The following is a 12829-nucleotide window of genomic DNA, read 5'->3' on the forward strand; positions in this document are numbered from 1 at the left end:
ACGTTAAAGGGCCACTTACTTGCTCATGGTGCTCGATCCCCATGCTGATGGTGTTCACCAGGATAGCGATCATAATTCCCCGGTTGAAATACTTGCTGTCCACTATCCCACGCAGTTTTACCCGGATCTCCCCCCAGATGCGGTCGCAGAACTTCTCGTCTCTCCTGTCCTCGTCGTCGGCCTCCACCCCAGCGGTGTCGCCACTACTCCTGCTGCCCTCGCTGGTTTGATCGCGGGCTTCGGCTTGGGTGGGCTTGGGGCTGCCCATCTTCTTGGAGGAAACCCGGTGGACCTTGATGCACTGTGGACAGTTAGACGAGTCTGAGGTCAGCGTCACAGCAATAGGTTGGACAATGGACTGCGGGGTGTAGTCCAGTTGGCTGTGCTTATTGCAGAGCCCTGAAAAGAGAAGCGTCAGGGGGTATTAAAAAGAGTTGCTGCCACAAATTCCTATCACCATTGGCCTAAGAGTAGGTAGACGCATAACTGAATAGGCTCTAGGTGAGATTTATGCGGCAGATAACTATGAACAATTGTGATAATGGATAATAATTAGTGATGTGTGAAATGAACAGTCTTTGCTTTCCAGATATTCAAGAACTTAAGGGAACGACTTCAACAAGATGATGCAGTTGTACATTTTGAAGCCGCTGTATTTTGGAGAAAATATTGTGCACAAATATAATTTACAATGTTTTCACTCAAATAGCTAGTGCAAGTTGAAAACCAAGGACTTTTCTTTTAATAGCTCACACCACAATCCTAAACCACTAACAATGTTTCAATCAACAATTCTAACTTTTCAATTTTATAGAAAACATGTGATCATTCATTTATGTGCGAGATTTTGCAACATTCTTCAATGCAAATTAGGAACAATTTGTCAATAGAGTTAGGAGAAAAAATGAAAAATTCTTGCAGCATTAAAAAACAAGTTTCAGCTACAGAAAATCTTTCCAACTATAAAAAATATCCAAATTCCTATATAACATTTATAAATCATAGAAAGGGTGGCTTGATTTATTAAAACACCATAAAACAGTGTTTTATATCGTTTACATAATATTGTGATTATTTCCTAAATATCCTTTCTTTAAGCTATTTTCTTCAGAAAACATTACTGGTAATTATTTCTATGTCTATTTTGCCACAGATTACCATTTAATTTAAAAACAAAATTAACAAGTAAAGAAAAACATAATTAGAAAGTTACAGAAAGTCACACAATGGCCGATATTCAGATTGTGCATTTTTTCACCTGAGGGATTCAATTCGCCCTATATGTTTTAGGAGGCAGTCGAGCTGTTATATAGGAAAAGGAAATAGGTTGTGACAAAGAGATTTTCCTATGCGCATGGAGGCCTACTCTGAGGTTTGGGTCAAACCAACTTATGTGAAAGTCAAATAAATGTATAAGCTTTATCATCATTAGAAAGTAGGAAAAGAGAGTGCCAAACCTTTATAGTCAGTGTGCAAACTTCAGTTCGAGATAGTTCTTAGTGTAATTTAAGAGATGGTTAATTTGACAAATGAAGAGTGGTGATGACATGCAATACCAACACGGTTTTGTGCAGAACAGATAAGCTTGCAATTTCAACAATTTAAGGTGCACATTTCTTATCCAGTAATAAAGATAGTGGTATACATAGATCAAATGATGCAGGAGTTACAACTAGACTTCAGCACACATGTATTGAATTGGTCTAGTTTCACCTATCTCACACATGTTGAATGTTGAATTGGTTTGGTTACATGTATCTACTAGTAACTGTCTATTGAGTGGGTATTTAACAGCAATCTCAGAGAAGACAAATACTGAATGGGTCTTACACCTAGCTTACAGAAACAGGATACAAAATGGGTTTAGTTACAACTATCTTATAGAACTCAAATATTAAACATGATTTAGTTACGCCTACTTTAGAGAATCTGGATATTTATTTCTACTAGTTCCTCCTCTTTTACAGAAGTCAAATATTGAATAATGTACTTATTCCTGATTTATAGAAATCATACATTGAACGGTTTCATTACACCTGCTTTGTCAAAGCTAAATGTTTAATGAGTCTTGCTAAACATACAGAGGTTGAATGTTGTAGTTGTCTAGTTATATCAACTTTCCAGAAGCTGGAGATTCAGAGGGTCTAGTTGCATATTTCTTATTGAAGCCAGATATTTTATGGGTTTAGTTACAATTACTTTAAAGAAGTCACAAATTCAATAGATCTAGTGTTAAATATACCTTACAAACTTCAGACCCAGGTGGTTCTTGGTGCAATTTAAGAGATGGTTAATTTGACAAAAGCAGGACAGTAAATGGTTTGAGTTACATGTTTTATCGAATCCAGATGTTAAATTGCTTTAGATACACCTATCTTAAAAACGTCACATTATGAATGGGTTTATTCATATCTGTATTGCACGGTTGAATAATAAATTGCTTTTTATACATCTATATTATAGAAATCAGATTTTGAACTGACCTACTTGGATTTATCATATGTAGGTCAAATCTTTAATGGGTCGAGTTGCAGCTCTCCTACAGAAGGTGGATATTGAAATTATGCAGCTACACCTATCATATGTAAATCAAATATTAAATGGGTAGCTACACCAGTAATACAGAAGCCAAATACTGAATAGGTTTAGTAACACTTCCCTTATAGAAGATGGACATAGAATTGGTCAATTTGCATCAATCTTATAAATGCCAGATATTAAATGGGTTAGTTACACCACTTTTAATGATGAGGTCGACTAATAAACTGATTTAGTGAAAACTTTAGAATGCTTCTAGCTACACCTATCTTACAGAAGCCAGATGTGGAAGGGTTTAGTGGGAACTGTTATACAAAAATTCAATATTGAATGGGTCTAGTAACAACTTTTGTAGAGAGGCTATATATTGAATGTGTTTAGTGGCACCTCTTTTACAGAAAATGGATAATAAATAAGACTGGTAACACCAATCAAAAATAAGTCAAACATTGTATAGATCTAATTATACCTCTTTTACTGAAGTAAAATATTTGTTATGTCTAATTAAATATATATTACAGGAGTCACATGGGAATAGAGGCAGCAAGAAATCTAGGACTGATTAGTTTTAATTTTTAAAAATGCATAGATGTCAAGATCCTTACAGAGTTGGCGTCTCTCCTTCCCATTGATGCCGAGTCGTGGTCCACCCAGGTTTGCCCGCCCGTCATCCCTGCCCTGAAGGGCTGCGTAGAAGCTGATCGTCCGCCGCTTGGCCTTCCGCAGGATGTGGCAGACATACTGAAAGATCTCCTCATAGCAGTCACCAGGCTCAGCGTAGCTGGCCACTGTGCTGGAGGACAAGTAGAGGGCACGCTGTTCCTGCATTAGCTGGTGCTCCCGCTGCTTGGTCTCAGAAAACTGTGTTGCAATGACAACCAGGCACAAGTTGATCATGAAGAAAGAGCCCACCTGGAAGGGTTGAGAGAAATGTCAGACAAGCATAGTGAAGAATGTTGCACAATTAGGCGTTCCTGTCAGTGTTAGGTTGAGCAGTGTACCCCGCCACTGTTGTGACGTGAGACATAGCCAGCCATATTTAGAACCAAGATGTGGTGAAGAATTAAAAGGAAGCTTATACATTTGTGAGGGAAAGGGACAGTTTAGGGCCATTCTTTCATAATTTTCTCAGGCTTTTCCAAGACTTGCCTTTTTTCAGGATCTGGAGCTTAGGATGGATTTATCAGCACTAAACATGCACTAGAAGCCCGTGGGAAGGATAAATACCATGTTTGTTTCTCTAACATACTGCAAACTAAGAAAATATACGTTACAAAAACTATCACAGACAAGAATACCATTCATGTGTGGCAAATGTTTTTTGAAAACCAATACTCTTGTTAGACAAAGCAAATCAAATAGTAGAAGATGTATGTACAATGTAGGATGTAAAAAAAGACCAACAGATGCGTGAGAATAAAAGAAAGAGAAGACAGTTTACAAAAGAGAACAACAACGAATATAGAAATGAATGAGCATTGGCAAAGCCAAAATGTTTTAGCAGTGAAACCTATTGGTTTGCCAATGCTTATTTTGTCTCAACAGCCACCACGAATATGCACGCTTTCCCAGTTGCCATCTTGGAATAGACTTTTAAAATATTGCTGCATTCTTTCAAAGATGGCCGCTACACATGCACATGCATCAATGGTGGGCATCTTTGAATGCATTAGTAATGTTTTAACAAATACCATTCAAAGATGCGTGCATGCACGTGTGAGCACATGCGACCGCCATCTTTAAATGCATTTTGGTTAATTTTAATAAATCCTGTTTGGTGATGACCTCTGTGGATCTTCGCACACCCATGGTGGCCATCTTTGAATGGGATTTGTTAAACTGTAACCTAATATTTAACCCCTTCGCTGCGGCGGCTATTCCGTCGCAGCGCTATGGGGTGGGGGGGCCGCGCGGCGCACCGGCGCTTGTGACGGAGCCGCTCCGTCATGAGACGCAGTTGCGCTGTGCTCATGAAGGAGCGGTTGCGTTACAGCACCGCCCGCTCAATGGAACGCTCAGCGCAGGCGCGGAATTGCTGCTGCGCAGGCGCTCCGAGCGGGCCGTGACGGAACCGCTCCGTCATCAGCACAGCGCGGCCGTGTCTGATGACGGAGCGGTTCCGTCACCAGCAGGGGAGGGGTTAAAGAGGGCCTGCCTCACATGCATGCACATGCACACATGCTGGTGGTCACAGAGAAAGGGTCCAAAACATTTTAAGATGACGACCTGCCTGTAGCGCAGCAGTTGGCAAACACTGTTAAGATTTTTTTTAAAGGAGTGGGGCAAGAGCACAGTGGGTGGGGGGAGTTGGAGAATTGGAAAGAGGAGAATTGGGAGGAGGGAGGGAGGGAGAGAGTCTTATGTCAGTAGTAGAGGGATACACTGTGATACCTAAATGATATTGGACAAGGAAAATACAAAAATAGTGAGGCAAGCCACTGACTCAGGAGCAGGGAAGTGAGATATATAACAGAGTCATCCAACCACGAGCAAAGGACTGACCAGATGCCCATTCTAAGTATATGTATTAGGAAACAATAGGTCTGGCGAACAAACAGCTACAGCTTTCTGTAGTCGAGATCTTAAAACGGGGCTACTGAGGTTAATAAAGTCCTCAGGGGGCACGAGAGGGGATTGTGTTTCAGGAGACTGTTGGAACCACAGTTAGAGAAAAACCATCAAACCTTGAAGTCATAAAAACTGTAAGAAATTTCCATACACATGATTTCCACCATTGTTTTCTTGGCTCTTCAGAAGCAGACCTCTGCCAAGTTATTGTATTTGCACCACTGAAACAACACTGGATGCATCCGATTTCATTCTTGGCTGAGAAATTACATATTTTTATCGGTTGAATGTTTTTTCCGTGGGAGCAAAAGCAAAAGTCTGTTTTTTAACTGCGTGAAGAGAGACCAGACGTGCCTGTTGCTGTGGAAGCACAAATGATCCAGGAGATGGAATACTTAATATAAATATATGTATCAGAACTGATAAATGCATCAGTTAGAGGTCATCCGGCCTTGCCATTTCTCAGAACCTGGATGTAAGCGAATCAGCTTCGTTTCATATCAAAGATTGTCCTCTGTGATACCTGAAAGTTCAAGGAAAATGCTACTTGCCACGCTGAACTGTAAATCGGATTACCATAATTATTACGAAAAACATCATTCTTTTGGAACGGTTCCTTGTGTATGAGGTATGGTTATGATTTCTCTGTAAAAATGGAACTGGTTTGTACAAATGGCTATTTGAGAGTAGGCGGGTTAGGAGAAGAAACAGGTGGGGGCTACAGCAATAGTGCTGGTGGACAGCAGTAAATGTGGCGAGAGAGGAGAGAATGTTGGCTGCTGCATGAGAGTGCGGTGTTAGGTGCAGTGTAGGCTGCTGAAGTAGTAGAGAATGTGGCAGAAGGAGGGATGTAGTGTTAGATGGGGTGCAGGGTTCAAAGAACTGTGAGAAAGATTAGTCACTATTAGGCCTGGGCGGAGTTTGCGCAGCTCCACGAAGTCACCAAAAAACTCCGCCATGCTACGTGGAGTGCCGCAAGCGGCAGAGTGCGTTAGGTCGCACCGTTTGTGCTGATTATTAGCGCCGGGTGTTTTGTCCTGCACTGGAAAACCGACGCAAACTGTGCCATGCGCAGCGTAAGAGTGCGCTGCTTCTTTCTGCCGCTCGAGCAGATTTTCTACTGGAGCATCAGCTTGCTCAATGCGAACGGATGGTTTCTCAACCCGAGCGGTCGCGACCATCCACGACCGCCCGTTTTGAAGAATGTTGCTGGGAGGTGTTCTAGCATTGGATTTTCCTCGCTCGCCAACTTACCGTTGGAGAGCACGAGTGAGGAAAACACTACACTCCGCGAATGTGCTTCATGGAGTGTGGGAAAAGGATTAGTTACTTACCTGTAATCCTAGTTCTCTTCCAGGGGTATCCTCATCAAAGTCATGAACATTAGAATATTCCCGCGCATGGGCGGGAATATTCTAATGCTTATGACTATTGATGAGGATCCCCTGGAAGAGAACTCCACAAACGGAGCAGAGTTCACCGCGCAGGCCTAGTCACTATTCCCCACTGACATTTTGTCCTACCTCAGTCAACTGACCAGAAGCTGCTGGACTGCCCGGATGGGACGAAAGATGCCGAACTCTTCCTAAATTTAATATTACAATTATCAAAGAGGGGCGCTTTTTTATTCTTCAAGCAAGCAGACTTTGCATTGTCTTCACTTGGGAGGGTTGCCCTACCAAAAGGAATCCGCTGTCACCCCCAGCACACGACCTGGGTTATAGTGTGGCCACCTTACTTAGAAAGAAAAAACGGCCATTTGTTTATGTTATGCTATTCTGACACAGCCAAGCGTGGATATGCGAAACAGAATTCATGTAAAAGGTTCAAGATTCCCTTGTAACATAGCAATGATTCCGCTGTGTGCTCTAACAACCAAGGTGACACGGGTAAAAGAACTCACAATCACTTTTTGACTGATTTCTTTATGTGTTTGCTATTTTAGGTTTAAGTTTTAGGAAGGTAAAAAAGAGGATTTCTCTTCTTGTCCCAATATTTTTAGCGGCCTTTGATTAAAAAACACATAAAGACCAGGTCGGTAAAAACATGGCCAGGAGCAGGGCTCGAGACGGTGTACCAGGCGGGTGGACGGCGTCCCCCCAGTTATTTTACCGGGGGGACGCCGTCCCCCCTGCCAAACAGCTGGACTTCACTCTTTGGCCTCTCTGGGACCAGGAGCTCAGCACCTTTCGTGACGTCACTTCCTGTCGTGACGTCACTTCCGGTGACAGCGTCCCCCCCCCCCCCCCCACTTCTTTTTTTACGACTTATGCCCTGGCCAGGAGACAACCCTACCTGGGTGTGGAAATCACCAGGCCATGCAGGGTGTTTGCAGTTTGTGCCATGGATCACGGACTTGTGGCTGGCCCCAGACAGACACAGGGGTAAGCGCACTACGTAAGCACGAGCTGTGTGAGCGGGGAGGGGCCCACCGTCGAACCTGATCGCACATGTTACACTATATGTCGAATGTGTGGCATATCTGCGCGTGAGCACGCGGCCTCCTCTACACCATGGGGCAGACTGCTAGCCACCCGGCCTTTAAAAGAGATTGATGAGGGGTGGGAGGGGACATCTTTGAAGAGTGCTGGAGGTTTTTCAGGAAATCATATGCAAAAACTAATTCACAAATCGCCGATGCGTTCAAAGGCACCTAGTCCCTTTGAACGATAAAAGCGCTTTTTGATAGTGGTTGCGGCAGCGACAGCGGACCACCTGTGTTGGAAGGAGGGGGTGAAGTGAGGGAAGGGGGATGGGGGGCTGGATCCAAGCGTTTAGTCGACCATACGTGAGTTATTTCTGTCATAAAACACGCATAGCGAGTCACACGGCCTCCAGCCAGCCAAACTCTCCAGTGCTTCATTCCTTAAAAAACATAATGTAAAAAAGGGCGGGGTACAAAAGTTTTTCTTAGGATTTTTTTCCCGAAGGAACCTGACGACCACCAATTCTGCTTAGCCACGTTTCCTACTCATGCCTCTTTCGTCCACTCATGAAGGTTCAATTTTATCCTTGCTTTCTCCCCTTTCAATCTTTAACTTCCTCCTTTTTGACTCCCTTCTATTTCTCTATCTTGCTGCGGGTCAAATCTGTATGAAGAAAAATAAATCTCTGTACCCAGAAATGAATGCGGGAGGTCACCACCCGCACCCATTGGCACATACTGGGCCCCGCATTTTTGTGAGATACCTCCTACTTGTATTCTACTTGTATTCTTGCCACAGATTTCTACCTGCTAGTCCCAGGGCAGCCAGGCTAGACCCCTAACAACAACTCTCTTAAACCCCAGTGCAGTGAACATGACTCGATTATCTGTCAGCATCATTACTTCATTGCAGCCTTAATTACTCCTGTGGCAAAATTTAAGGAATTATCATCATTTACATCCAACTAATAACGTGCCTCAGGGCTAGTGGATGAATGCAGGGGGGCACATGGTGTGCCTCCCTGTATACGTGCACCCCGATTAACTTCACAGCGCAGGCTTATCATGCTGTGCAGGAGAGCGCTGTGGCGGTCCCACAGTGCTGTCTTTCTAACGCTCACATACGTGCCTTTCAAAGGCACCGCCTTGGGCCAGCCACCGCAGGACCACCAGATCAGGAGAAAAGTCCTAATAAGGCAGGTGGGCAGCAGAGGGCTTTGGAGGTCTCGCAGCTGGGCGCGGACGTGGCGGTATCCTGCGAGACCGCCAAAGTCGTAATCAGTCCCTAAATCTTGTAATGCTTAGCGTTCAACCTCCAAACTGTGAGATTCTTCAAAGTTTCCAACTATGGTAGCAACAGTGCTGAAGACTGCAGGGGTGAACATTGAAGCAGGGGGTGGAAGCATTGGCCCTGTGCCAACAGGCTCAGCAATGCAAACCAAGCCTGTTTGGGCCAAAAAGGTGCTATCATAATTACCTGAACCTGCTCTCTTCGAAACTACTTCAATACCACAGAAGAAGCAGTATGTGAGGGAATGCAAATAGTAGACCTGTTGTCTACTGGCTGACATTACATCCAATGTCCACACAGCCAGGTGCCAAGTCTCTGAGCAAAACTGTGCGAGAAGGACAATGTTTAGAAATACAAACAGACCCATCCAGGGAGTTCTACACCACATTAGCCACAGAAAATCCTCCATATTCAGATGAGAAAAGAATGAATTTGGGAGATTATGACTCAAGCTGTCTGTTACCACATGCTCTATCCTTGGGATATACATTGCCCTCAAACCCATGAGGTGTTGCTCTGCCCATGTGAAGACTTCCATGGCCAAGTTTGCCAACTTCCTGTTCCATGTGCCCCCCTGTTTGTTTAGAAAGAAGCCTCCAAGGATACATGGTTTTTAAATCTTACAAACACTGCAGCTTTCTCTATCTGGGTTGCAAAACTTTGAAGGGTACCATTCTTAGCTCCCTTCAGCTTGAGGAGTTTAACATTTCTGTGTTGACCACTCTTCTTCTGCTTCCTACCCTTCAAAAGTGACTTCCCTGCCCAATGCACTAGCACGTTTCGGGCTTGGGACTTGAAAGCATATTCCCTTTTTTACATTTCCTTTGATATTGGGATCTATGCCTAGTATTCCTGAGTCAATGTCGACCAGTTGTCTAGCAAATGGTAAACCATAGGTTTCAAGTCGCAACGAGACCAGGCAACTACAGCTGTAGTTGTTGACATTGAGCCTTGAATTGTTAACCACTGTTTGATTGTTATTTGGAGCACTGGCATTATCTGGGAAACCCTGGCCTAAAGCGACTGGGCTCTCCTCTCTAACAAGAATACCTTTTCTGAGTGTCTATTAGAGCCCCAATAAATCTCTTCAGCTGCTCTGGATGGAGACTGGACTTCTGTTAATTCACAATTAATCTCATATGCTCCGGACAGGAGAACACCATTTTCACAATGGCCACCACCTTCAAGAAAGAAAAGCCAGAAATCAACCAGTTATCCCGATAAGGAAACAACTGAAACCCCTTTAACCATAAAAAGAACCTACTGGTGCCAATTAGGGGTGGGCGTAGTACACGTAGTCGCGCTACGCGAAGCTACGCAAAGACGTTCTTGCACTACGCAAGCTTCGCGTAGCTTCCTGAGCATGCGTAGTAGCTTGCTGGACCCGTTTGCGAGCCGTTTTTCTTGCTCGGAAGAGCGTTGTGCGTGTTCGGGGCGCTGTCTGCGTGTTCGGGGGATTGTAGCGTGCGACCTTACCCATGTGGTGGGCTATGGGCGCGGCCATCTTGTTTTTTCAATTGTCCCGCCCGCTCGCGTCCCCTATTTCCTCTTCCGGGTCGCGTATAACGTGTTCGCGTGGGGAACACAACTACTTATCGCGTTCTCACAGTCAGGTTGGATTGTGCGGCGGGATTCCAAACATCGTAGCGAACGCGAACGGGAGAGAAAAGAGAGAAAGCGAACGCAGAACCACGGTAAGTCATTACCGCGCACGTGAGAATGCTATTGAGCGCGTGAGCAAGAAAAACTACTACGCTACGCTGTAGATTGCGAAGTAGTCGACAGCTACGCGCTCGCAGCGAAGTGCGAAGTTGCCGAAAATTCGCAAACTCCGCAAACGGAGCGTAGTTCTCCGCCCAGGCTTAGTGCCAATACCGTTGTGAACACTCCCGGCGTCAAAGAGAGTCCAAAGTGAAGTGCTCTGAAGTGGAAGTGGTGGCCTTAGCAAATATGATAAACTGTTGACTCCTCCCTTATCCAGACTTCAAAATAAGCATTCGGCAAGTCTAGGGTCTCTAGCAATTTCTGCTTCTTCAGAATTGGAATTTCATATGCAGTGTGTGCAACCTGAAAGGAGGGTAATGCACAAACATGTTTAGCCATTACAAGTCTAGAACTGGCCTGTACTTTCCTCCTGGTTTTGGCCCTAGGAAGATTATAGAATAAAATTCATACCCTCTCTGCGAGACTGTGACCAGCACTAAGGCTCCCTTCTGGATCCTTTATTGAACTCCATCCAACATTGCTCGTCTTTTTATCAGGACTTTTGGAACTGGGGTGATTTGGTACTGATGACCTGGAGACTGGCTGCAAACCCTATGGAATAGAGAACTCTTACCACCGCCGGAACCCATTTGTCCGTTATTACATGAACCCACTGTGGGTAAGAAAAAGTCCCTTAGAGGGGGACCATCTCCTGTGCCCATATGGTCTGGATTTATTCAGTTGCTGACTGCCTGACTGTGGCTAAAACAGTGCAGCCCCCTGACCTCGAGCGAGCTCTACCTCAAAAGGGATGCTTTTTTTTAATCTCTGGCCCCTTGGCCTGATTTCCTCTGGAAAAACGATTTCTTTGCCAGAGGCGGGTCAAAAGGAAAACAAATATTCCTTTCCTTTTGAATCACACAATTTATCGTCCAAGAATGGGAGGTGATTGATCAAGGATCTCTGTGCTTGTTCAACCCTTCAAAGTTTCAGCCACATCAATTTCCTGCCAGCTATTGCAGCCCCCACACCTGTTGACGCTGCCAATAAAGAATCAAAGACTCTGACAAAAAAAGTTCCAGAAGTTCCATATCTCCCAATACCTCTGTGGCATCTCCTCCAAATAGTCTGAGATCCATTGAAAGTAGTGCTTGGGAAGCATAAGCTGCATACGTGTTAGGTATTATTGCAAATGTGATGCCGGATAACTCCTTTAAAGACACCCTCTATTTGTCTCTCTACAGCATCCCGTAGCGATGACGCCCCAGAAGGTAGGAGCGAAATGGAGGCCATACTTGCCAGGATCGTGTCAACTTTCAATACCTAGGGAAAACAAACCTCCAATTGCTCCACAGGATATCTCTTTGATAGGAACCTGGGAACATAAGGCTTCTCCAGGTCTTTCCGCTCCTTTAATATCATGGTTTTTCACAAAGTCATGGAACGGGACAGCATCTACCTGCCGAGCTGCATACTGAGCAAATAAACCCTCCTGTTCCTGCTGAGGTTTCTCTTGAAATTTCAGAATATCTCTTATGTGGGCTGTCACGTCCACCAGCTGATGCCCCTCAATGTATTTCCCCTTAGGACCCTTCTCAGAGTCTAGCTTCTGCCTCTTATCATGTGGCTCAGCTAAAGCTGAATTCACTGTGCCCTTCATGTGAGACGTCAATTCCCTCTCAGAGATGGACACTAACTCGTGCTCGGCTGCTTCATCAGGAGGCTCTTGATGGTTCTTTTTAGGCATATTTCCTTGCCGCCATTACCTGTTGCAGAGACTCCTCCATCAGCACGATAAGTACTGAATTAGTTGCACTCTGACTGTCTGTCCCCCAGCTACAGCGAGGAGACTCCTTATGAGGGGCCATTTATTAATCAATTAATTTGCCAATTAATTCCAGGCTTCTATAAAAAAGGGTTACCTTAACCCTCCTCTTCTATTTTCAGAGTGAGAGTCTAAGACCTTAACCACTAGGTAAGAAGTGACTCTTTTCCAATAGAGGGCCATAACCTTAATAGGTAAGGAAAACAAAGAAACTAGTTACTGCCTGTACCTCTTTCAACTGAGCTCACATTGTCCCAAACATATTGCCACAGGGTTTTTAATCATTCTTTTAACAGCATTGCACTGCTCCCTACAAAAATATATAACAAAACACCCCAAGCCTTAATAAAAATGCTGCGATCAAGGCAAGGAGAACCTTGACACAGCAGCAAGCAGCGAGAGCCTGGGGGTGGGGCTGAAGGCATTGGTGGTTTAAGGCAGTCCTAGAATCAAACGATGAACTATATGTTACTAGTAG

General features: G+C 44.4%; 1 protein-coding gene across 1 annotated transcript in view; it reads right to left on the reverse strand.

Moving 5' to 3' along the window:
- Positions 1-12829, reverse strand: part of CACNA1I (calcium voltage-gated channel subunit alpha1 I) — a 646661-nt gene that overhangs the window by 419663 nt on the left and 214169 nt on the right. The window contains exons 6-7 of the mRNA XM_078650206.1: positions 3144-3450; positions 20-399 (exon numbers count right to left, since the gene is read on the reverse strand). Coding sequence (XP_078506332.1) covers positions 20-399; positions 3144-3450 — 687 coding nt within the window. The remainder of the gene's footprint in view (positions 1-19; positions 400-3143; positions 3451-12829) is intronic.

Source organism: Lissotriton helveticus, chromosome 1_1, assembly GCF_964261635.1.
Source record: "Lissotriton helveticus chromosome 1_1, aLisHel1.1, whole genome shotgun sequence".
In the NCBI taxonomy this organism is placed as follows: Eukaryota; Metazoa; Chordata; class Amphibia; order Caudata; family Salamandridae; genus Lissotriton; species Lissotriton helveticus.